General features: G+C 46.8%; 7 protein-coding genes across 7 annotated transcripts; 1 reads left to right on the top strand and 6 right to left on the bottom strand.

Moving 5' to 3' along the window:
* Positions 1–1,365: 1,365 nt before the first annotated feature.
* Positions 1,366–3,972, bottom strand: F5891DRAFT_1237326 (uncharacterized protein; the record flags this gene model as incomplete). Its single annotated transcript, XM_041369661.1, has 3 exons — positions 1,366–3,096; positions 3,144–3,434; positions 3,487–3,972. The coding sequence occupies 3 exons, from the start codon at positions 3,970–3,972 to the stop codon at positions 1,366–1,368; spliced, it is 2,508 nt and encodes an 835-aa protein (XP_041224008.1).
* An 88-nt stretch (positions 3,973–4,060) lies between these two features.
* On the top strand, positions 4,061–4,657 carry F5891DRAFT_1237325 (uncharacterized protein; the record flags this gene model as incomplete). The annotated part of the gene is made up of 3 exons (XM_041369660.1): positions 4,061–4,222; positions 4,281–4,563; positions 4,620–4,657. The coding sequence occupies 3 exons, from the start codon at positions 4,061–4,063 to the stop codon at positions 4,655–4,657; spliced, it is 483 nt and encodes a 160-aa protein (XP_041224007.1).
* Positions 4,658–5,193: 536 nt separating this feature from the next.
* On the bottom strand, positions 5,194–7,792 carry F5891DRAFT_1148194 (uncharacterized protein). The gene is made up of 2 exons (XM_041365064.1): positions 6,980–7,792; positions 5,194–6,926 (listed from the first exon to the last, which is right to left on the bottom strand). The coding sequence occupies exons 1-2, from the start codon at positions 7,698–7,700 to the stop codon at positions 5,605–5,607; spliced, it is 2,043 nt and encodes a 680-aa protein (XP_041224006.1). The 5' UTR covers positions 7,701–7,792; the 3' UTR covers positions 5,194–5,604.
* A 7,910-nt stretch (positions 7,793–15,702) lies between these two features.
* Positions 15,703–18,469, bottom strand: F5891DRAFT_1190813 (uncharacterized protein; the record flags this gene model as incomplete). Its single annotated transcript, XM_041367365.1, has 4 exons — positions 15,703–16,081; positions 16,783–17,236; positions 17,960–18,023; positions 18,083–18,469. The coding sequence occupies 4 exons, from the start codon at positions 18,467–18,469 to the stop codon at positions 15,703–15,705; spliced, it is 1,284 nt and encodes a 427-aa protein (XP_041224005.1).
* Positions 18,470–19,331: 862 nt separating this feature from the next.
* Positions 19,332–19,607, bottom strand: F5891DRAFT_926205 (uncharacterized protein; the record flags this gene model as incomplete). Its single annotated transcript, XM_041373873.1, has 1 exon — positions 19,332–19,607. A coding segment is annotated over one exon (276 nt), but the record flags the coding sequence as incomplete, so codon positions are not given.
* Positions 19,608–21,141: 1,534 nt separating this feature from the next.
* On the bottom strand, positions 21,142–21,318 carry F5891DRAFT_900974 (uncharacterized protein; the record flags this gene model as incomplete). Its single annotated transcript, XM_041373464.1, has 1 exon — positions 21,142–21,318. A coding segment is annotated over one exon (177 nt), but the record flags the coding sequence as incomplete, so codon positions are not given.
* A 924-nt stretch (positions 21,319–22,242) lies between these two features.
* Positions 22,243–22,989, bottom strand: F5891DRAFT_955592 (uncharacterized protein; the record flags this gene model as incomplete). The annotated part of the gene is made up of 1 exon (XM_041375340.1): positions 22,243–22,989. A coding segment is annotated over one exon (747 nt), but the record flags the coding sequence as incomplete, so codon positions are not given.
* Positions 22,990–23,840: the final 851 nt, after the last annotated feature.

Raw genomic sequence — 23,840 nt, 5'->3', positions numbered from 1 at the left:
CCAGCGAGCCTCCACGTCGTCCAACAACGCAAGGTCAGGCTTCCGCATGACTTCTTGATCCTTCACGGGGCGCATGGAGTTGCGTGCACTCCAAGTGCGAACGACTGCTCCGCTGTTTGCCGCCATAACTTCTGTTCGCTTCTTCTGGGCAACAGCAGCACATGTGATGTTAAAGAATGCCGAGAAGATATCTTCCAATGTGTGTGGTTTGGGGCTGTCATTGCCAGTAGTGCTGACCCCCGGAGGGTGTTGAGTTAATGGGCTCTCCCCACTCCCAAACTCCAAGTTTCCCCCGCTATTCTCTTCTCCATCTCCATCCTCTTCAAGATCGGGTAGTTGATCAATGCCAGATTCACGGTGCGACTTTGGAAGGGCCCAGTTCCATCTACAGTTGACGTCGTCATACAAGGGAACCATGGACTGTTCATCGAGGTGAGCAAATTTATCGTGTAGTCTGGAGTCACGATAACGAATTTTATGTAATGGAACCTGGAGCTCTGTGACGTCTGGGACTTCAAGGGTGAATGTCCTAAAAATCCGTGATAACATATAGCTGAGAGGCTGCTCAGCATCGGCTGGTTCTTCTTCTTCAACGATTAAGTGATTAAGCTCGAGATCGGTGAGTTTATCCAGCGTAGGCACATCACTGACGCAAGGAGCCAACATCAGCGATGCTAACTTCATCCCAAAGTCTACAGTTTTACTGTGTTCTGCGGGTGCCATGATTTCAAGCTAGTGCCAGGTAAGAGCAACAATGACATTCAACAACGGAATACTGAAGTACATAAGTATATCTTTTAGCCTACAAAAATGGTGCATATCAAGTATAGACTTGGTGCAAGTACTACTCGGATAGTGCAAAAAAGGTATGTTTGTCCCAAAAATAATTCAGCCAAAACTCCGTGGCGTGTTCCATGCTATTGTACGCCGTGAGATGCGTGTCCGCAGTAGTACCAAAACGAGGAATGAGATGGACAGGCACTTTAAACTGAGAGACTGGAATGATGTCGCCCATCTGTGTACCATTAGAGCGTTTTGCTCTTTTCACTGTGTGCAATTGAGTGGTCGGATTGCGTTCACTGGAAATATCAAAACGTTGGACGTAAGTTAAGTACTGATCGTCCCATGCCCATCGTGTCTTGCTTTTGCCAACAGGGCGAATGACGAGCCTAATTTGCGCAATGGAGTGCCCTGCAGGGGATCATTATTTGGCTTAGTGAAGATTACCATGAAAAACAGAAAGAATGTACCTGAAAGGCCGCTGGCAGGCCAGGAGTGCCCTGAGCTGGTCTGAATGATAACTGTATCATAACGACCTAATGTCCAAGGGTCACTAGGCGGTGCGCAATTAAGCATTTGAGCGGGTCAAATGATATGAGGATCGTGAAACTCAGTCTCCTGCAAACGAACTTTAAACCACACTTGAACTTTGTCAAACGGGAGCTCGGCGTCATGCGCAGCCCTTCTAGGACCACCTATCGAGTGAATGTGACTACCGTAGGTCGCTTCACGGTAAAGAAAATCAGCAATAGCAGGTCGCAAGTCAGGAAGGCCGAACATGATCGCAACTTCATTGACAGTGGTGTTCTTGATGGATGGATCATAAGCGAGATGAAGAGCAGTGCGTCCGACGACAAAAGAATGAAGTGGGACAGGTACCGATCCAACTTCCTTCTGTTGGAGTATTTTGGCGATTGAAAAGTAATCCGTGATAGGACGAGGCTGTCCAGGTCTTCGAGTTGGGGATGGTAGCTCTGTGGGAATGACATCCGTGTAATAATCGATTTTGTCATCCTCCTCGACAAATTCCTCCCCAACAACTCCCGTGTCCTCCGAGTGATCTAACAGGCTTGTGGCGAGGTCAAATCGATTGCATTTATCAGCGCGATCAAGGTAACGACAGATTTGTGGGTCATAATTGTTGTTGTTGCTGGACCTTGCAGGGTCTTTGACCTCGGTGATGTGCGCATGTTCAGTGACATCTGCAGACCACTGTGCAATGACGCCGGAGTTGCGGATACTGGGGACGATACTCTGCATAAGTTCGAGTTTTGGAATATGCCAGTTGTCGATAACTTTACCACCTTTGCCCTGGCGGACACCAGCAGCAATGATCGCGTGCTTGTTCGCATGGAACTCGTCCAGTGCGGCTGTGATACGAGTAAGATCCCTATCATCAATAGATGGCGACTGCACAAGATATCGAAAGTGCATGAGTGCGCGTACAGCAACAACAACACCGGGAGGTGCTGCATCCGCGCTGACCGCGATAATTGACCGCTGGACGTCTCGGTGACAACGGCCTGTAACCTGCTTAAGTTTTGAGATACCTGTATGAAAGTGCCGATAACCAGTAGTGGGCTGAATGATTGAAAAACGAAAATCTATTTCAGACTTTCCCACTGCAAGGATAATCCATTGCGCATCATGGTCCCAAAACTCCTTGTGAATGTGGTGAAGCGATTCGGGTGTAAAAAACCGGGACGGTTCTGCTAGTAACCAGTCCCACCAAAATGGTTCATCCACGCCATTTAGGCGAAACTTCTGCGCCTCGCGGAAAAATGCTTCGAGATCATCTGGACAAGCGCGTGAGCGCACGATTTTCAATTGCTCAAGAGTTTTTGCTCGAGTCCGGGGTTCATGCTGGAAGGGATCCCCGAATTGTTTGTACATTGCTATCGTCACTGGAGATGTCTTTCCACCAACGCATGCCAGCATCATTGCCTCGGGGGTGTCAGCAATATAGCTAGCGAGCATAGTAAAGCAGTAACGACTGCGACCCATAGGATCTGACATCATCACGCCATTTCGAGCAGCGAGCTTCAACGGTTCGAGTACGATGTTCAAGCAATTGTGAACGAGCCGATCCTGCAACACGCCTCTCATTCGTTTGTTTTTGTGAACAAATTTTGTGACCAGTAGTAGGGCAGTGAGAAGGAAAGCGTTGGAGGATGATTTGAGCCGCGTGGTCATGTAGATGTTGGCGAGGCTGATGAGGAGAGGGTGCGCGACACAATCGCCTGACAATGCAGTAATGCATGTCTTGTCCGACGATAGAATAGTTCCGAGGAGAGTTGCACCACGGGGAAGCGCTGACTTCAAGAACAAATGAGATGATGACTTCAAGAGGGACTAATACATACCTGCATCTCCCAGGCATGATCACCCGTCATCCATTCGGTATATATCCGAGAGTGCCTCTGCGTTGTGCTATACTCCTTGCGAGACATGTAGTCGAGACAATTGTGAAATAAAGGATGGTTGAATATCGTAGTGATACATTCAAGAGGATCCCACCAGTAAAGGACAGCTGGAGACTTTGTGGGATGCAACGTTTGAATGACCTGGGACTTCCAACGCGGACCGCTAGGCAGCGATTCAGCTCGACCACGTAGCTCTTTTGCTGAATGGAAGGATAAAGGTAGGTCATCGATCTAAGTACCGTCTCAGAGAAGTGATCATCGCAATATTAAATCAAACACTGACCATCTCTAGCGCTAGAAAGGAATTTATTTTCTCCATGCTTAAGCCCGAACGCAGAAGCCACGCGGCAAGTCGCCATTCCCTCCTACCACTGAATGGATAGTAGAGATTTGTTTTGCGATATATACTGTTTTCGTCAGCATCGAATAAGCTTAAAAATGTGTAACCCTCTTCGAAAGCCAGCGGGGGCTCCAGAAAGTAGTCGGTTGCTTTGACCTCACTGTCCTCGTCCCGAGTTCCACCTTCAGAGTCCAAATCCTCTCCTTGACTCCAAAAATCATAGGAACTCGCATCTACTTGAGGGTCATTGATGTCGTCCACCACCATGGGATCATGTTCCGTACTAGGTGGCAAGATGGAGTTGAGTTGGATTAAGTTGTCTAGCCAGCTATTACACCCAGAACGAGGTTGGCTCATATGACGAGTGACAGAGGTATGGTCCTTGAATTGCTTTCCGCACGATGGGCAATGACTTGGAACTAGTGCCATGGCGCTCAGGCGCTGATATTGATATCTCTGAGTCACAGACTTAGCGAAACAAAATCAGATTTGAATTCGGCATTTTCCAGATACTGACATGTCATCCTCATCACTCAAGTTTAATATCGCTACTTTGCAATCACTGTCAGCACTTGCTTCCTGCCCTGATGATTCTTCTCGCTCCAATAATGAATACAATGAGGGAGCACCTCGTGGTATATGTGACCTATACGAAATTCTCGAAGCTGTAAATTCAATTGTGAGTCCATCCGAGTCGTCATTTCCGCCATTTTTCATCACACCTTATATTGGAATAGCCCGGAGTCCATGAACCAACTAACACCGAGGCAAGCCTTGTGCTGGATCTTGCAAGAGCCAAGCGTGATGTCTTCCTCGCTCAGAAAGAGCTTGCAGACTGCATGATACGGGAAAATGAGGTGTTTGCGAGCCTGCTCAGAGTCCGTGCAGCAGCAGCCGAGAAGATGATAGATCAGACAGATATTGGGCTGGGATGTATGAGAGTTGTTTTTAGAGACCACGGTTGGTCCCACATCCCTCCCAGTCGTCCGTCACAAGAACAAGGTCCATCAAGTTTGCGTGGTACGTGTGTCCTTTCTCTTGCAATATTGTTGATTCTAATGCTTCACACTTGGAAGGTTTACACAGGCGACGTTCTGGAATAATTCTTAATTGATTATTCGAGGTCTTGTATCATCATTTTGTGTTATGTTGTCCTTGTCTATATATTTGGTATTTCCATAGTTATGCTATGTAGCTTTGAGCCATATGTTCCGAATCAATTCTTGTCACACTTTTGTTCGAGTCCGGCTGAGCCTCAAGTCAAACAACTTTATAGTACTAGATTATGACCTTGGCCCTGTTTAACTGTGAGTCTTGTTTAGCTATGAGCGACTGTAATTGTTGTGTCGCTATGAACTGTGAGCCTGTGTGAACTGTGGAGCCTCGTGACTTACTGTTGTGAGGCCCCATGTGTGTGACCTCTGTGAGAAAGTTGTAGTTTACTGATGTTGCTGAAGAGATCAATGTACTCAATCAAAGCTCAGAGAGTGCATCAGGGTATGATATTGATGCACTTTTGACTCATGAGTATAGCTTAGTGTAGTACTCAAAACCATTTTTGCCATAGTACAAACATAGTTGAAAAGAGCTAAAAACGCTCACAATACATTTTGCCGACTTTTGCCATTCTGCCAATTGCCATTCTGCCGTTCTGCCATCTGCCAAGAGGCCAATTCCTTTCTGCCCACGACACTAGTATCAGGTAAGCAAGTAGGGAAAATCCAGTTCCATGCACTATGAAAGGTGTAGTGAACGAGCTTGAGAAAGTGAGGAAAGGCGGTCATGACAGGCGCCCAAAATTTTCAAGCGACCGCAGCGACGATTAAGTATCAATCATGATGGAAACGCAGTACGAAGGACCTCCCACAAGATAGATTCACGACCCGGGAGCTCGGCCCTGAATCAGCTCAGCAGTTAGGTGCAGGGGGAGCGAGGGACTGAACACCCGGTGTAGTTCTATGTAGCAAGAACAGCGAAGGTGGCTCAAATTACTTTCCAACTCCGGTTAGATACTCTGTACAAAATATGCTGCTATACATCTCGGCGCAGCGTAGATTTTATCTATACAAAATATGAATGAGAGCACTGCCAAGGTAGTTTGTAATACATATGCAAATATGGTAGAGCGATGGGTGTTGAAGACCACAAGAAAACAAAAAACAATCTGTCGAGTGATTCCAATAGATACTGGTGCTTACAAGGAGCTCCGTACGACGTCAGTAGCGGGCGATATGACAGCCACCAATACTGAAATATCTGCAGACTCTTGAGAACAGTGCAAGTCTTGAAGTCAATAAACGCACCATCTATCTTGCCGCCTCTGAATGGTTTCCCTGATTCTCTTGCACGACATGCAAACGGCACCTCATCCTCCATATCAAACACGCCGTCCTCGATTCCTCGCCCTCTTCTCTCGCTCACGCGACGCGCACGGGAACAGAGCGCCTCGCTCAGCATGCCTGCTAGCGTTCGACGGCCCAAAAGACCCTCACCACCTTCCCCGTTACTCTTTAGGAAAGACCGCTTGAACCGTACTACTTCGTCCAGTACCTCATAATCCCATAAGTTATCAGAGAGCCCGTCGGAAGCGAGAATGAGGATATCGTCTGATTGGACTGGGAGGCTGAGGATCTGGGCGTCTAGAGGGCGTGCAGAGGATGCGGGACCGAGCTGCACAGGTGTGTTAAAGGCTGTCCACATCTCTTTGCTGCGCCAAGCGATGTTCTCGTCGCGCACCAGCATACCCATGCAGTCTCCGAGATGGGCGATCTTGAGTACTGCGTCATGAGTTTCTTTGCGAGATGCTGTATCTGGAGGATTCTGGAAGATGAATGGGCGGGGTGGGGAGGTAGCTGGGGGAGGCGTGCTGGAAGAGTGTTGGAGGACTGCGACGAGCGCTGTTGAAGAGCCTGTCATGAGGGGGATCATCTTTGGAAGGGAAAGTTCTGGTGCGTGTGGGGTGGACTGTGGGGAATCTGCACAGTTGGTGAGAGGTGCTTCCTCAGGTATGGATGCGAGTCCTGGAGATAAGGCTGCCTTCGTAAGCGGACAGGGAGGCTCTGGAATAACATGAGCCTTGAGAGTGGTCTCATATGCACGTTCGAGGATCATTAGGACATCCAGTCCGTCTTCAAGATCCTCTAAAGAGTCTTCGAGCTCTTCATGAAGTTCGTCTATTTTGGCCTTCCAGGGCCATGCAGCATTGTGGGCCGTGGATGCCGGATGCCGGTGGGGTGATTTGGACCGAGGAGGGGATGCATCTCGGCGACGGAATGATAAGGTCTCGGCTTGGAGGGCCTCTGCCGAACAGTGGTGCATTAGTCGGCGGGCAAATAATGCACTAGGTGATGGATCTGTGGAGATATGCTTTGATGAACCAACGTCTGAGACATATGGATAAGGATACGAAGAATCTGATGAAAGTCTTCAAACATACCAGGTGTCTTGGCTCTTGACCAACCGCCAACACCGTCTGCAACGCCCATAGCATTCTCCTGTATAAAATAGGCATCCTCGCCAACTTGGACGGCGAAACTGAGATCCTCTTTCTGAGGGTGGGGGTCAATCTTTCGCCAATTATTGCTATTGCCATTGCCGCCGCCTATGACTATACCTCTCCCTGAGACTTGGGCTTTGGTCTTCTTCGGTATGCCATAAGCGCCAACATCCAGATGGTAGCGAACCTTTTGTTTCCTTTCTCGTGGATGAGAGTCGGTGACGGAGTCTGCGACGGCGATATTGTAAAAGGGTATCGGCGCGAATGGTGAGTAAGGAAAGAAAGAGGAAGACTGGTGTGAAGGGGGAGTGTGGGGAGGGGAATTTGAGTTTGCCTGAGGTGATGTTAGAGCCAAGGAAAATGGGGGCTGTCCATGTGATTGATGGGCAGAACCCTCGCCCTCTGCCTTGACAGGAAGGCGGGATGTTGAGAGAACGTGGGGTTTGCTAGGCTGTGGCTGAGGTGGAGGCGGTGAGTCAAAAAAAGCAAGTGGACTGGAGGAATTGATGGGCGCATTGTAAAGAGAACGAGCAGAAGGCGTTGAGCCAGATCGTCGACGGGAAATTGGGGATGTGGAAGGTGAAGATGCAGATATGGAGCGGGGAATGACAGTATAAAAACGCTTTTGAAAGGTCTTCATCGTTGGACCTGGTGCACTCATGTTGAGCAGAGCGTCGTGCTCAATGAGCAGAGACTATTATTGTTGTACTTGATACAAGTATTGATGGAGGATGTGAGAACACCAAGTGCGGGGTTTGACCGGAAGAACTCGGGTGGTGTCCGGATCGTCTTTACCCAGGAGGTCACAAGTCAAATTCACACGTTTTGATTGGTCAGGTGCAGCCACCATCACATTGTGACACACCGGCGGTTTTTTTTGCACTATGCAAGATTTGTTTTGAAATGTTGATGATAAAGTTGGCATTCTTACTATACATTTTGACACAGTAAAAATGAAAAAAATTGGATGAGTGGACAAATCCTGAGTGAAATTCCACATTTTATGAATCATTTTGACATTAGTGGCGTTCAAAGTAATTTCCTGAAAACTCGGTAAGCTTGGTAAGCTCCGTGAAACGTCGGCTAAAGTATCTTGAGTTTCGCTGAAGTTCAGGGTTAGTCAAGTATGGCGAACATCGACATGTCGTCGGAGTGTGAAATGTAATGCCTGCCCTACGACCACGACTTTGTCGGTCTGCACGCCTGCAGACCATCTCTCAAAACATCAACATACCATGTCGCAAGGACAACACCGGGAAACGAATGGACCCACCAACTCGTGGAAGGGGGAGACGGGGAAGGGGAGGGGCTAATATACAAGACTCATCACCAGCCACGATTTCGTGGCATAACGTCCCTATGCCCACCAACAAGCTCGTCGATTTCCTCGTCGAGCATCCGCCAGACTGTGCCATCTTATTTGCGACCGAGAGTAAGAAGTCCAGCAACTATCACGCTGACTTGGGCCGTGCATTGGGCAAGGACAAAGGGGAGATCTACAGTGTGATTGCAAAGGTAATCTTTCACGACGATGCTACGTATGGGAGTTGGTATGCCACCAACCCCATCAAGTTCCGTGACTCTGTGGCCAATCGCATCACATCGTAAGTACTTCTCCGTCTATCGCAACTGTGCTAACTGGATGATCTGAAGTCTAAGGACTAAATTCCATGATATTCGTGCTGAATTTGAGTCTACAGGTGCGAGCATCGTGCCAATTGACTCGGAGGCGTCTGACAACTTACATTGTGAGTATCCCACTCATGTCTTATCAATACCGCTAACAAATTCATAGGTAAAATCGAGAAAGAATTTCCATGGTACAATGACCTCTACCGGATATGGGGATCCAACCCCTCATTTTCTGCCAAAACGAGCTCATCAAAACCAGGTGCTGACCACGCTGGTGACCTATACGCGCTGACTCGTCTGGCGGGAGGTTCGCGGAACCCTCCTTCAGACACCCATCCGCAACTCAACATAATCATCCCTAACCCTGCCACAGGCAGTGCTGGTTCCCCGCAGCTCGGTTACACGGTTCGTCCCTCGGGTCCTTCTACCTCACGCGCAGGTGACAACACTCACGTCCAACAAACGAGCTATGCCCACCCTCCTCCAAGTGTTGGAGGCAGCTGAAGTGGTCCTGCTACCCCCCTGGAACCACACCACTCCCCTCAATATGCTCAGGGAGCCAGTGCCGCCGCCGCCGCCGCTGGCTCCTCCCCACAACGGGGTTTTTCTCAAGCTCCTGCAAGCAACTGTGCAGGCAGCACAACAAGCTCCCCCCTCCACTTCGGCCATATGCCCCTTCCTCCCAGTAGCCGGTCATTCGGCCGTGAAGATTATTCTCTGGCCCCCCAGGAATCTGACTATGACCCACCTTTCGATGATGGCCCCCTTGCTCATGGTATGGGGGACCTTTGTATGGACGACACAGATTGTCGTGACGAGGAGAATGTGTATAATTTGGACAGCCCGCCCAAATCGAACAAGGCACATGGAAAGAAGCGACAGCTACCTTCCTCTCCCACTCCGTCGCCTCCCAAGGCACCCCCTCCCTGCACCTCCAACCACGACAGTCGCAGCTCATTCAAGTCCCACGTCAATCACATGATCATGCGCGAGAGCACTTCTTCCCCCACCTCTTCATCAAAGGCTTCGTTGCAACGGTCCAATCCGTCCTCCCCTTGGCAGGCATCTCCGACGTCCCAAACGTCGCCCTCCGAGAGACCGAGCAGCAGGGAGTCGGTGAAGAAGCGTCTCCGAACGGAGGTTCAGGAACAAGTTGAGTTGTTGAATGACGACTTAGAGAGTGTGCACTCCGAGAAGCTCGCACTATACCAGCTCAAGAATGAGCGCCTGATGGTCAAGCTCAACGCCAATCGCCAAGACAAGGAGCACCATTTCATACGCGAGGAGCGCGCCCACGAGCACGCGGACGCTGCGCTCATCCATCAATGGCTGCAGGAGAGCAAGGACCAGGAGATTCGTTTGCGGGAAGCGGATGCGAAGGCTCTCGAGTTAGAGAGGCAGGTGATGCTCTTGCGCATTGAATATGCCAAGATCAACAAGCCATGATGTTCCTGCGCGCACTTAGTCATATGTTTTTTTTCGCTGTTTCTTTTTGCTACATGTTGTCATTTGTTCGCCGCTATTTGATAATCCTACAACCTACTTACTAGCATGTATGTAGTACATTTGTATGTCAAAGCTATACCTGTTTCAACTTATCCTTGCCTATGCTGAGCATCTGAGTGAGGACTATCAAATAATTGGTCCATCAACCTGGCCCTGTGTGCTTGACCAGGAGTGCCTGCATATGAGCTATCACCCACCACTTCATTACCATCTGGTCCTTCATATTCTGGATGCAGAGTATGTTTCCCTTCTTGAATGGCCCATCTGGTTGTAGGTTTGTTGCGTTTCTCTTCAAATTTGATGATCATGTTGTGAAGGATAAGGCAACACCTAACCCAATGCAGAGTAATCTGGAGGTCTTTCTGGGTCTGTATAGGGTGACGAAGCTCCTTAAGAGACTGAAAACGCCCCTTCAAAGCAGCAAATGTGTGCTCAATGCGGACACGGACCTAGATGAATTAAAATCAATGAAAATCAGTAAAAATTCCATAAAAATCAGCAGAAAAATTAGAAGATACCCTGGATAGGTGAATATTGAAGATCTTCTGGTCCCTTGTCAACCTGCCATTCCGAGGCTTCTTGAAAGGTGGAATACACCACTTCTCAAGTGGATATGCACTATCAGCCCAAATCCAATGGTCATCAGGAAGAAGTGTGTCGTGTTCCTGGTAAACACGAGTAGATTTGAAGGCATAAGCATCGTGTGTACTTCCAGGGTGACCAAGTGAATAGTCGGCAATGAGGAGATTATGGGGCATAATGATTGCCTGAATTTTTCATTAGTTTCTAACCATTAGAATAAGAGAGAAAAATACGTGACAGTTGAGGGAATAGTTAGACTTCCTGTCATAAAATGCCTCACCATAAAGACCAGGTTTTTCATACAAATTAATAGTGGAGCCATCAATTGCAAAAATACCATTTCTCCACTCTGGGCAAGACTTGGCCTCAACATATTGCCGAGCACGCTCAGCATCCTCAGAGTCAGGAGCAGGGAAATTGATGAATGTGTCATGCTGATCAAGGAGGGCAATCATCACACGGTTACTGCAATTGATTACCAATCCAACACTCACACCAGCCCATTGGCCCACATCATCTGGTGAGATAGCATTGCCATAATGGCCAGCACGGTTGAGAAATATAGCCAGTTGAATGGCAATGGGAAGTTGAGGGTTGTTTGACCGGTTAGTGAAAATAGGGTGATCAGAAATTTGATCGAGGATATCGTCGAAGATGTCAGGATTAATGCATAATTTCTTGCAGAAGAGGTGGTGCCGAGAGTGCCCAAAGTCATGAAGGAGCTGAATCTGGGGGGCTCACATAGGAGGTGCATCCAGTTTATGAAGAACACGGGCCCTAGTGACCTCATCGCGAAGAGCTGTGATGGTATCATGAAGGCGGTTGTAATGGGTAGTGAAGCCGTCAGATCCATCACTGGAAGAAGAATCTGAAAGGTCGGATAATTGTGGGGTAAGAGGAGATGGAGGAGTGACCATCAGATCAAGGCCAAGATCAGAATCAGAATCAGATTCAGATTCAGAGTCAGAGGAGTCGGAATCATAGAGATCATTAAGAGTAATGAGAGTACGCTCTAGCCTGGCCTTGGCTAAGGCTAGTTCAGCCTCATCCAGTTGCTCAAGCAGCTGATTGCGCATAGAGAGACGAGGCATCTGGGGATCAGGAGAGAGATAAGCTTATCACCTGCATTAATAGGGGACACTGTTGCCGGAAATGGCAACATTTTCAAGCGGAGATTCAATTTTAGTTGGCAGCTCTTCTGCTCGATGACGAGCACAGCGACAACGCTCTACATGCCTGACATCCACTGCCTGCACCTTCATCTCGCACCCTCGCAGCGCACCCTCATCGCACGCCATCGTTTGCGCCCCACACCTTCATCCTGCACCCCTTGTAAGAAAAACTCCACTTCCCTCCCATCTTTAGTACTTCGTTTGGCCCAACTGCTCTACTCTACTCTACCCCCACCTTATCTAACCCCATGAGCTACTGGGAAGGCGTTAGTGGGGGCTGCGCAACTGGTTTTAGAATTTACCATCCCACTATCAAACTTCCCCTAGATGAACTTTTAGGTGAGGAGTACGACGGCGAAGACGACCAAATGGCTGACACCCCCATCGAGCAACTAGACGATACGAACGAGGATGGCAACAGCAACAGTAATAATGTCCCCACCCAACCTGAGGGCGAGTCCCTCCTTGGCGGGTCTGCTTCTGCTGAACAAGACGTTCTCATGAGCAATTCTCGTCAGCAGCAGCAACCACAGCCATCTACTCCTGATCTGTTCCTGGTCCCGCAAGTTTCTTCTCACTCTCATATCATGCTCAATCACACCTGCGTACTTGTGGCAAGGACTGTTCCAGCAAGACGCCCACAAACCGTCCCGTACTAACTGTACAAACGTCTGCCACTAAGAAGACTGGTAAAGCTGGACGGCGTGCTTCTGGGAGCATGAAGAGTCCCTCGTCTGCTGCTCCCTCAGCATCTGCTCTCAAGCACTCTGCTTGCTGCGAGCGCGAAACATACTGCAACTGCGACAGTGCCTGCTTCCGCTACCGCAACAAGCCTTAATCCACTTCTCACCTTCGTCCTGCACCTTCGTCCTGTCCCTTTGTCTCACACCTTCATCCTGCGCCCTTTGCCTCGCACCTTTTGTCTTGCACCCTTATCACGTCGAATAGCTTTGTGTACATTACATGTATATAACTATTGCTATTTCATCATGATGTTTTGACCACATTTTTTACCACTAAGTCTCGTTTTGAAGTCCAACTGTGATGCCGACCTAAGCCACACTTATGTCGACATTTCTTTGAATTCTTAATCGAAGTTTGCCGACATTTCATGGAGCTTACCAAGCTTACCGAGTTTTCAGGAAATTACTTTGAACGCCACTATTGTAAAAGAAAGACATTTAACCAACAGCAAGATCTGAAGAAAAATGATTGATTGATATAAATCTTATATTGGGGTAAATTTCCTTTCCAACAGGTAAAATGTGTTTTATCCAAATTTTCCTCAAATCTCACCCCATGTAAGATTTGAATTCAAATGTTCAATCATTTTTCTTCAGATCTTGCTGTCAGTTAAATGTCTTTCACAACAGGCAGCAAGGAAAATGTGCTAGCTCTTAGTGAGTTGAATTGGAATTGAAATGTAAAAAACAAGTTTAGAATCAGGCAGGGTGATTAATGGATCACATGTTGAAAATTTTAAGGGAATGCTGCTGTCCCATAAATAGTGAAAGTTTACTATTTAATCATGGCACTCAGTGTAACCATTGGATGTACAAAGGTCATACTATATATTTAAATCAATGTTGCACAAATAGGGCTGTATCATTGAATTTGTTCCAAATTTACCATAGGATGATAAATGTATCTATTTTCTTAATTATTACAACTTTCACTCAACTGATGTTTAAAATTTGTGGCAGCATTCAACATGGAGAATTGTTGCCCTACTTTTCAACTTGAATACACCAAGGAGTGCACCACTTTTGCGTGCTAAATTTATACAATGTGAATTGGGTGTTGTTGGAACATCGCTGGAACAAATCAATAACATGTTACAAAATTACCTATGACTGATCATTGGCACATATTTTAACTTGATTACTATATTTAGCAGGATATGATACAAAGGGACATCTTTGCTCACCTGCCATGATAGCAGAGAACCCTATCAGCACCAGCACCAGTGCACACTGACATTGATACCACCATGCTACACGCTGGCATTGACACTGTGTCATCTACCATCTACTGGGAATATAAGATGGTGATAAGTATTGTATACAATTGCTTGCAATACAATCTACTTATAATCATAACTAACGACAGCTTGGAAATTATAATTGTCATCATAGAACAAGAAACAGTGAAAACTCAATAACTCCAGATAGTGATTCAACATCCTTGGCAAACAGACTCACTTCAGCAATGTCAGATTCTACTACACAATCTCGATTTTGGTCCAACTAATATCATAAGTCCTTCAGTTGCCTACCCTTATAAGTGCTAGCCATTTTACAGGTGATCTAACTGGGCTCATCACATGATGGCAGCCAGAGTCGGCGGTCAGGTAATTGAGGATGAACATAACCTTGTTCGATTGTCTCCCATATGCCATTGCCATTCCAGATCCATATCTGTACTTCCAATGCTCCATGAAGGTGAAGATACAAATCTGTGAATAGGAGACCCAGTGAAGGTACAACAATTCAGATGGTAAGTCTGAACAATGTTGGGTTTTGCAGAACCTAGCTGCTAGTATTCAACCCTAAAGGGTTTCTGGACCAGGCTCAAGGCTCAGAGGAGAGAAAGTATCATGAAAACTTGCTAAGTACTCTGACTCATACTGGTAACTGGTGAAAAGATAACTTCATTATGTAAGCTACAAAAGTGCCAACATAAGGTAAGGTAAAAACAGTCTCTACCAGCCCAGCCAGAAATGAATCCCTACACCGGGCATAACAGTTTGTTGATAGGCTCTGGACCATCAGAAACAAACCAGAAATTATGAGATCCAGGTTATGAATCTTTCATTCACGCTGCAGTGGAAATTGAGTAGCCTCACTGGTAGGAGTTGGAGCAGGTAGGCCAGTAGGAGGGACAGTGCATGTCCTTTGACGATTGACTTGAACATGCAAATTTCAGGCAGATGCAAATGCCCTGTGAAGGAGTCATGCACGAGGTGTTGGAGTACTAGTAGAAATACAGGGCAAGGGTGTGCAAGTAATCGGGAGCTTGGATCTCTGCCTACCATGCGTTCATCAAGCAAAATGCTTGGTTGAAGAAGGTTGAAGCTCACCTTATAACTTGAAGCTCAACTGTAGAGTCACAACAGAGAGGAAAATTTTGACGATGTATGGGGATGACCTGCATTGCGCTCAATGTATTGTAGTGAGTTATTCAGAAGCAGACGTACATCCAAAGATTTGGTAAACTGAACAATCTCTTCACCTGAATAACAAAGTTGCTTTTTGAGGGGAAAGCGTGTCATGTGAACAGGCACCACCTTTAAGTTGTTCTTAACTCAGCCCATGTCGTGCACTCAGTATGTAAAAGAACTTATGTCAGTAGCAAATATTCTAATTGGTTTCTGATAAGGCACTCTAGTTTGTTGGGCAGGCTGTGGGGTTGTCTGAAGCTCAGCCTTAGGCATGGATGCTAAGTGATAGAAAATGACGTGTATTCGATTCTGTACTACTAAATACTAATCAGAGCAGCACATTGCACAAAGGCAACATCAAACAAAGCTTTGGCCGGTTATGGCAACATTATCTGAGTCTATACCCACTTGCTAATTACTCAACATTGTTTTGTGTATTCTAATAAAAGCCATTAATCCTGCGTATCATGAGTATAATGTCATCATCACTAGATTTGTACACACCCTGTTCAAGGATATAATGACCAAATATTGTCCATTGCTCAGATTAGGATGCTGGTAAGCATAAGTGGCGCAATGGCTAATGATGTCTGAAGCTTTGATAACAAATGTTAAGACCATGCACAAAGGGTAGGACTGATTCTGAGGGGCTTGGCTTCAGCTCGTGCGCTGCGCCCCTTACCCGAGTATGTGCCCTTAATTTCAGATTGGTGTCCGAGGAAAGTCCGAAGATGTCCGAAGATGTCCGAAGGCGCGGGAAACTTCGGAAAGACTTTCCGGACGGGTGCAAGTAACTTCCGGATGAGTGCAGGAAAGTTCCAGAGGAACTTCCGGAAATTACGATGAGGTTTCGTCCTGATACGGATATGTATAATGGCTACTCGGGACTTGTCCTGAGTAGAAGTAAACAGAGGAAGGGCTGCAAGGACAAAGTCCGAAGCAGAATAGGTCCGGAGGACCGCGGGAAAGATCCGGATGAACTTCTGGAAACTACGGAGGATCAGATGAGCGGATGAGTGGAGTATCGGATAAGCAGAGCTCCGGCCTAGGGAGAAACTCCCTAGGTCTGAGATGGATAACAACTAAGTTGGAAGACTAGAACTGATATGAGGACTTAGAGTGAAGACTAGTGCGAGGACTAATATGATATTCAGACTGAGGTACTACAAGACATATACACGAGTTTATATACTAAGAGAAATAACGGAAGGATCAATAAGCAGAGTCCGAGGCTATGTACGAAGCATATGCAAAGGTTGACAAATGCGAGTCGGAAATGAACATAGGTTAACAGATCAGTAAGCATACTGGTAATAGATATAACCGAGGTACTGGTAACAAGGAATACCGGATAGGCTGTGTTAACGTTATATGCACAGGAAATAAATCAAGAAGCTTATCGTATATCGGATAGGAAATGTATCTATATATCGGATAGGATCGGATCGGACCGGATCGGATGTGGTCCGGATGAGATGCGTGGATATGCAAGATATAATATTAGGGCAATGGGACAAGGGTGAACAATGCAGGCTAGCTGCGAAGGTAAAGGGATCTGGATGTGGATGTGCGGAGGTGCAGGGATCCGGATGGATAGAGGACTGCAGACATGGATAGGATATCCGAAGGTCTGGATGAGGCGTGGGAATATTATCAGATGTAGGTCCGGAATATGGGATATGACAACAAACAGTTTTACTTCATCCTTGATGAGGCATGCTTCAAGCATCAGAAACCATTGATAAGGGTCAAAAGGGACCTCTGCATTGGTGAGCTCTTTATATGAGTTTACCAAAAGGAAGGGTTTGAACATGGTGGTTCTGTTGGTGGGATCAGGACACAAATGAACAAAAATCTTTGAGATCAAGCCAGCCTTAAAGTTGCCCATACCAGGGAGATGAAAAATAACAGCTGCATCTTTCTTTGATTGAGGCTTTGTTGTGCGGTATATGACACCATCATGATCTAGCTGCTCTTGATATTGTGTGCAAGGATTGACAGAAATACTATTCAAAGACTCAGAAAGTTCTTGGTGGGGGTGGAAGTTTTGATGACCATTGTCCATGTGAAGTCGGGTGATGTAAATCTCTTCAGAAAGATCAGTAAAGGATCTGTCAGACAATGGTGCTTCCGTCAATGATGAGCCTGTAAGTCATTCTGCAAAGCCCCATAAAACTCAGTCCCATAGTGCTCTCCCATGATATCTCACAGCTCCTCCAACATTTCTGATAAAAGGCCTTCGAGAGACAGGAGAGCCTTAAGGTTTCTGGAATGGCAGAAAGACCACATGAAAGTCAATTCCAATTCACCTCGTTCAGAGGCTGTGAGCCTAAGGACATGTATTATTAGATAGTACAAACCTAATTTGTTATTAGTATTCTTTCATTGTATGATACCATTGTACTATTCAAAAGGAAATGACCACCATCCGTGCACTGGACCAAAGACACACAAGCACTCTGCAATGAAAGGTGATGGTTTGGAATCAGAACACCCTTTCCAAACAAAAAAACAAGTGATTTTAAGTAGTAGTCAAGCTAGGACTGCACAATATCAATATGGTCTAGAGAACTGGATCTCCGAGATGCCCAGCACACCGTGATGACCAATGAAATGAAGCCCTGGAGAACATCCTTGTGCTCATCACTGTAGTCATGCTGTCCCCACAGGTGTATAAGCATGATTACCAAATTTACTGTACAAGTGGTTCACCATTGGTCAGCCTTCAGCTTGCCATGAGAAGGGCTACCTAGATTCTTGGGCACACAACTCATCTATGATGGCACAATTGTTTGGACCATATCCAACCAGACCTGCTCCATAACTTCTTTAGCAAGCAATGGAAGCTTTGGAACTCCGTTTACTAACACATCTCAAGGTCAAGGACAGATCCAGGGTAAACATGAGGGACTCTCAATACCATGCCAGGATTCTATCAGAACTATTGATACCTGTTAGTGCCCATAATGGTGTATGCAATGCTGGACTTACCCAATCAATAATCACTTTCACATATGCCTTTTTAATAGTATCTCTTGTCTTCCTGTCAGCAGCAAATGTTTCAATATTATTTGCAACCACAAATGCAACAACATAACTACGCCGGAGGCGATTGAGAGCAGTAAAGAAAAGGTCCCTGATTGCATCAATTCCATGCTGTAACTCCACACCTTGTTTTACAGTGTCGTGCACTTCAAAAGGGGATTTGCCGCTCTTGTCTGTTATCCCAAGCACAACTCGACAATGGTGTGGTAGATCATTCTGGAAGAGGTTGTGCATAGTATTGATAATTGGAAACTGAACAGGATTCCAATAAGGAAGACACAGAAGCTCAGACCATTGGATCTGGTGAACTTCCCAATGCTTCTCATGGGCCATCTCTGTGGGCACACAAAGCCATTCAAGAGCTCATAGTGCATGTTCCTGCCAGGTATGCCATTTGAAAGACCCGACATCAAAATTACCAAGCTCGTCTTTAGAAAGTAAACAATAAGAACATCTGCCTTCTACACTACTGAAGTGCGCAAACCCTGCAATCTTGTGAAGGGCTGGAATATCACAGATAAGTGGAATAATGATGACTCAGATCAATCTTCCATACAGGTAATCAGCCATCCATGAAAAAAATCCCAGTATGCCAAAACAGTAAGAGCTCATTGATGAGTGGGTGGAGGAAATGGTTAACTTGATGGATGCTGGGCTCTTGTGGTCTGGGAATGATGCCCACTAAGTAAATATTCTCTACACAATATCACAGATGAATTGGGAGGTTCATGCACACCATGTATATGGTGCCAACTGACGCACTCTTACCAGCAGTTTTGTTGCCAAAAGAGTTGAACCAATCAACAAACAAACTGAAGATAAGGCGTACTTCACCTGGAGGTGCATCGAGCCAGGGTTGACCATAAGGGCCCTTGAATGAATAAAACACTTTGGTGTTCCAAATATCTTTGATGGTCCCTGGAGCCCAGAGGTTTCATATGTGGGAAAAGATTGCCTGCTGTTTTCGCGATGTAGTCTCTGCCATAACCTTCTTTATTCCAGGGCACAATATTATACAGCCTAGCCAAGCCTTTATGGATTGGTAACTGAATGTCTTGAGAGCTTCTGGGATGCCAACCGCCTGTGACACTTCTGTGAGAGGTGCACCGCACAGTTGGCTCCCTATTGTTTCATGGTGACTGCAATGGTCAGGATAACGGCCATCCTGGCCTTGAGGGTATAGCGCACAATACCTAATGCAGCAAGCATAAATTTGGAGGTTGGGTTCCAGGCTGATAGCCTGGCTTGCTGTCTGGATATCATTGGGCCATTTGTCAACTTCGAGAATCTCCAAGACCTTGGTTTGGATGGAGTGCCTGCTGTACTTTGCACTGCATGTTTGCATGATATAACAACAACTTGACATGACAACAACTCGCAAGGCGGACAAGAGAAAGTTGGTAGGTTCCCAGGAAAGATTCGAGAGTTCATGCAGAATAATAGCTGTCGTAATGCAGGCAAGAAAAGGAGGGATAACAATCTTCAGCTTCTCCCAGGTCTCAAAGTGGTGCGCTGAGGTAAGTCAGAGCTGGTGAATGTCAGATGGATGAACTTCGAGTTCATGTTCTCCATTTCAACCTGAGGAATGCCATAAGCAAGCAGTCCTCACTCCAACTTGAGCCTTTTCCATCGGTCCACAACAAGCTGCATCAGAAAATGTGTACTCTGCAATTATGGAAGAAAGTACTGTATTATGATCCAAAATGGTCCATTATAGCTATATATGCCAAAATGACAGTTATGGCTAGAATGACAAGGTGCCAATCTTAATAGCAATTATAGACCTAACTTTTTCATTTTTTGTCATTATGGATCATCATGGCCATTATGGAGGGGTCAAATTTTTTTCAAAACCTTGTCATGCTAGTCATTCTAAATCACAGAACACCAAAAATGCGAAATCAAGTTATATTTCAAGTATCTAATACAATGAATATACACTACTAACTACATATATAAGAGAGGGAGGCAAAAATGTGAAAATGAAGGGAGGAACAAGAGCAGAAAAAGGGTCAGAGAGGGAAGAAGAAGAAGAAGAAGAAGAAGAGAAAAAGACTTACCAAATAGTCAAAAATGCGAAAATAAGGAGCTAGAAGGAGTGTCAGAGAGGAAAGAAGAAGAAGAGAAAAAGACTCACCAAATACTCAAAAATGCAAAAATGGTTGAGTGAGAGGAAAAGGGAGGGAAGGAGGAGCTAGAAGGGGTGTCAGAGAGGGAAGAAGAGAAGGAGGAGACTCACCAAATACTCAAAAGTGCAAAAATGGTTGAGTGGGAGGAGGAGGAAGGGAGGGAAGAGGAGGAGGAGGAGACTCACCAAATACTCAAAAGTGCGAAAATGAGGAGCTAGAAGAAGGGGTGTCAGAGAGGAAAGAGGAAGAAGAGAGAAAGACTTACCAAATGCCCAAAATGCGAAAATTATTGAGTGGTGGGAGGAGGGAAGGAAGAAGGAGCTAGAAGGAGAGGGTCAGAGAGGGAAGAGGAAGAAGAGAGAAAGACTTACCAAATGCCCAAAAATGCGAAATTATTGAGTGGTGAGAGGAGGAGGAGGAGGGAAAAAAGAAGGAGCTAGAAGGAGAGGGTCAGAGAGGCAAGGAAAAGAAGAAGAAAAGACTTACCAAATACTCAAAAATGCGAAAATTATCAAGTAGAAGGAGAATGAGGAGGGAAAGGAAGGAAAAGATAGGAAAAGACTTGTGGTTGACCACACTTTTGCTTATATAAGCTGTGCCAAACAAAGCCACATCACAATCCAGCTTCATCTGGCTCTAGAGTCAATGCTACAATCTGTGATGTTGGGCTGGACCGAGTGTTAGCTCGGGGGTGAGATGCAAGCAGGTGGAGCTGCTCACCCTATATGCCAAAACCCTGCGGCTTCAGCTGCTCAGCCCAACAAGAAGGTGGAGGCACCACTATAGAGATGAGGCATTGGCCAGGTGTTGTGATGAGATCTGCTCGAATGCGCGAATGTACATCTCGTAGGCTAATGATTTCCAATGGCCTGTGATTCAAACTATTTCGGGGTCGACCTTCTTTGCCAGGTCGAATGATGCATCGCCTATGCGAAAGGAGTGGCCAAAGAATATACCCCAGCCCCATTCGATTAGGATTGAGTTTATCCGCTCCATGGCGCAAATTTTGGCCATTGGGCGGATATCACCTTTGGCATCACACCACGAAAAAAGGGGATCACCAGCGGATGCGGGAACTACCTGTGCGAGGTTGTGTGAGGTTGTGCAGGGCAGCAAGGGGACAGAGGTCCCCTTGCTCATTGAGGAAGACTGATTGGGTTTCGCCGGTGTAGAGACTCGTGCATCTCATAGTGTGATATGGCGCTTTACACTAGGGAGTATACAGCACCAACTCGCAGCATCACTCTGTGTACCATCCACAGTGATTCCTATATGACGCGCAGCTTTCCCGCGCAACGCGCGCCATGCGCGCACCATTCCCGCGCTTCACGATGTATACGCGCGCGCGCGTTCCCGCGCTTGCGCGCCCTATAGCGCCAGCCATCCAGATGCATCCATCCACTGTCCACCAAGCTCCCTAGTGCATATATTTCCATTTCCTTTATTAGCATAGTTCCACCTTTATTTTTATCATAGTTTCTCACTCATATATATATTTACATACCTACTCGGTAGCGCTTCGGCTCCGCATGAGCGCGCTTAGGCGCGCTATATAAGCACCAGCAGTACATACTATTATTTACCTTACTTTTCACCCAATTTTACCTAGTACTTACTACTTAGAAAGTCGCAGTAGAAATCTATTCATTAGCACAACACATCTCACATCCTTTATCTTGCTTATATCTTCACATAAGTTTAGTCTCTCTTATTTCCGCTTACACGCGCGCGCTTTCCCGCGCTTCGCGCTAATACGCGCGCGCATTCCCGCGCCTTCGTACCTTGCGCGCACCTGCGCTTTCTCGCGCTTCGCTGAAGCGCGTACCTCTAGATCTCCGCTGCACCTGCTTCCCCTTTAGGGTCGAATGCACTTGCCATCTCAAGTATCGCAGACTAGGCAATGCACGACCTACAACTTTTTAGATACAGTCAGGAGCATTTCTTTGTTCCTCTCAGTATTGTTGTTTCTACACCGGCTCAAGCCGTTTTCACTGATGGGAGGTCTAAGCGTGCGTAGGGACTGTTTCGGAGGTCTCTACCAAAGAAGGCATCTGCTCTGGTAAGGTGCTTAGAGGGGGAAAAGGCTACTCGTGATGCAACTGAAACTTTGCTGAAGTGCATCATGCCGAAAAAGGCACATGAGGCCATTGCCCACACACATGCATCAAAGGGATCAGATAAGGACAGAGTTGCTTTGAGTGCAGTGAGCATTGGCAGAGTGATGGGGGGGCACAGTGGCTTCCAATGGCCACTCTGCAGGTTCTTGAGTCCATGCAAGGACCAGTTAATGTGCTCATGGTGTGCGTCGGACAATGGGGGAAGCCAACCTTGGGCTATGTGCCAGGCTCGAACTGCTGAAAGGTATTTTCGAGCGACATTGACAGAGATTGGCTCGAATGGGGTTTGACCAGTGACTGAAAGCAATGAGTCGCCTGGCTCCGGGTCAGTGACTGCCCATAATACAAAGGAGTGGAGTAGCTCGAAGGAGGCAGGCAGCCTGTCTGGCTCAGGTATGGAAAATATGTCGCAGAATAGGTGAAATTTATGGAGACCAGCGCCATAGCCTGCAGTATCGCGGAGGGAGGCTCTGCTGGCCATGCTGGCCATGCTGGCAATGTGCTGAATCACCAGGTTGCTGATGGTAGATGGAGGAGCTGAGTTCACACCTCGCCAAAGGAAAAAAATTCGGTCTGAGGCTTTGCAAGGAGGGCGAAGTGGTGAAGGGATGATCTGCAGTGAGGTGGGGGGAGAGATTGACGAATGAAGCAAGGGGTATGGTATATGTGACGCTAAAACGAGTATGGTACTAGCTTGCCCAAGAGGTGGGGAGGGAGTGGGAAGGAAATTGGGTCTGCTGCTTCAGGAAAACTTGCTTTGAAGGCCTGAATGTCTCCTCTCAAAAGAGTGTCTGCAATGTTGCAATGCGTTGACACATACATTGCATGCAGCTGCATGCAGCACATTGCTTGAAGCCTGTAAATGTGCTTCAGCACAGCATTCGTTTTGGAGCTGCGAGAGCATCCTTTGTTGGTCACAGCAACCACACCAGCATTGTCTGAGTGGACAATATAGCTGAGGTTCGACAGGGTGCTCTCAGAGATGATGCCTTGTTTAATATGTTAGACAGAATGTATACTAGCTAAGTAGAATAGGAGACAATACTCAAGTGCAAGGCAGCCCGAAGACCGAGCTTGACTGCTACAGCCTCAGCCCAACCAATATTGAAGGCACAGCGAGGGCCAACCTTGAAGCCTGGGGCCCAGCGCCAGACAGCCCAGTGGTTTTGGACAACTATGCCTATTCCAAATGAGGTACTTGCGTCGCCCCACCACCCTATGTCTACAGAGGAAGGGTTGGCCAGTGGGACACGGTTTGGGAGCAGTGAGAGTAATGACTGTATCCATGAGAGGTCCATTGCTACTGCCAAAGACGGACAAAGGTGGGCATGTGCTGAACAGAAACCTCCTGCAAAGACTGCAATTGAATGTATGAACGGACGAATCAAGGGAAAGATGCACGCTATGTGCACCAGCTTGCCATGAAGGCCAGCAGCCTCTTTGGCTGTGAATGAAGCA

The sequence above is a fragment of the Suillus fuscotomentosus genome (genome assembly GCF_016647785.1).
Source record: "Suillus fuscotomentosus strain FC203 chromosome Unknown F5891scaffold_39, whole genome shotgun sequence".
Lineage (NCBI taxonomy): Eukaryota > Fungi > Basidiomycota > Agaricomycetes > Boletales > Suillaceae > Suillus > Suillus fuscotomentosus.
The sequence above is the reverse complement of the archived record's forward strand: the minus strand, read 5'-3'. Positions and strand labels throughout refer to the sequence as shown.

Excerpts from the sequence above, each read along its gene's own strand:
- F5891DRAFT_1148194 (XM_041365064.1), bottom strand. The coding sequence starts at position 7,700 with ATGAGTGCACCAGGTCCAACGATGAAGACCTTTCAAAAGCGTTTTTAT. Across the intron at positions 6,927-6,979 it reads GTCAAGAGCCAAGACACCTG|ACGTTGGTTCATCAAAGCAT; the intron begins GTATGTTTGAAG and ends CATATGTCTCAG.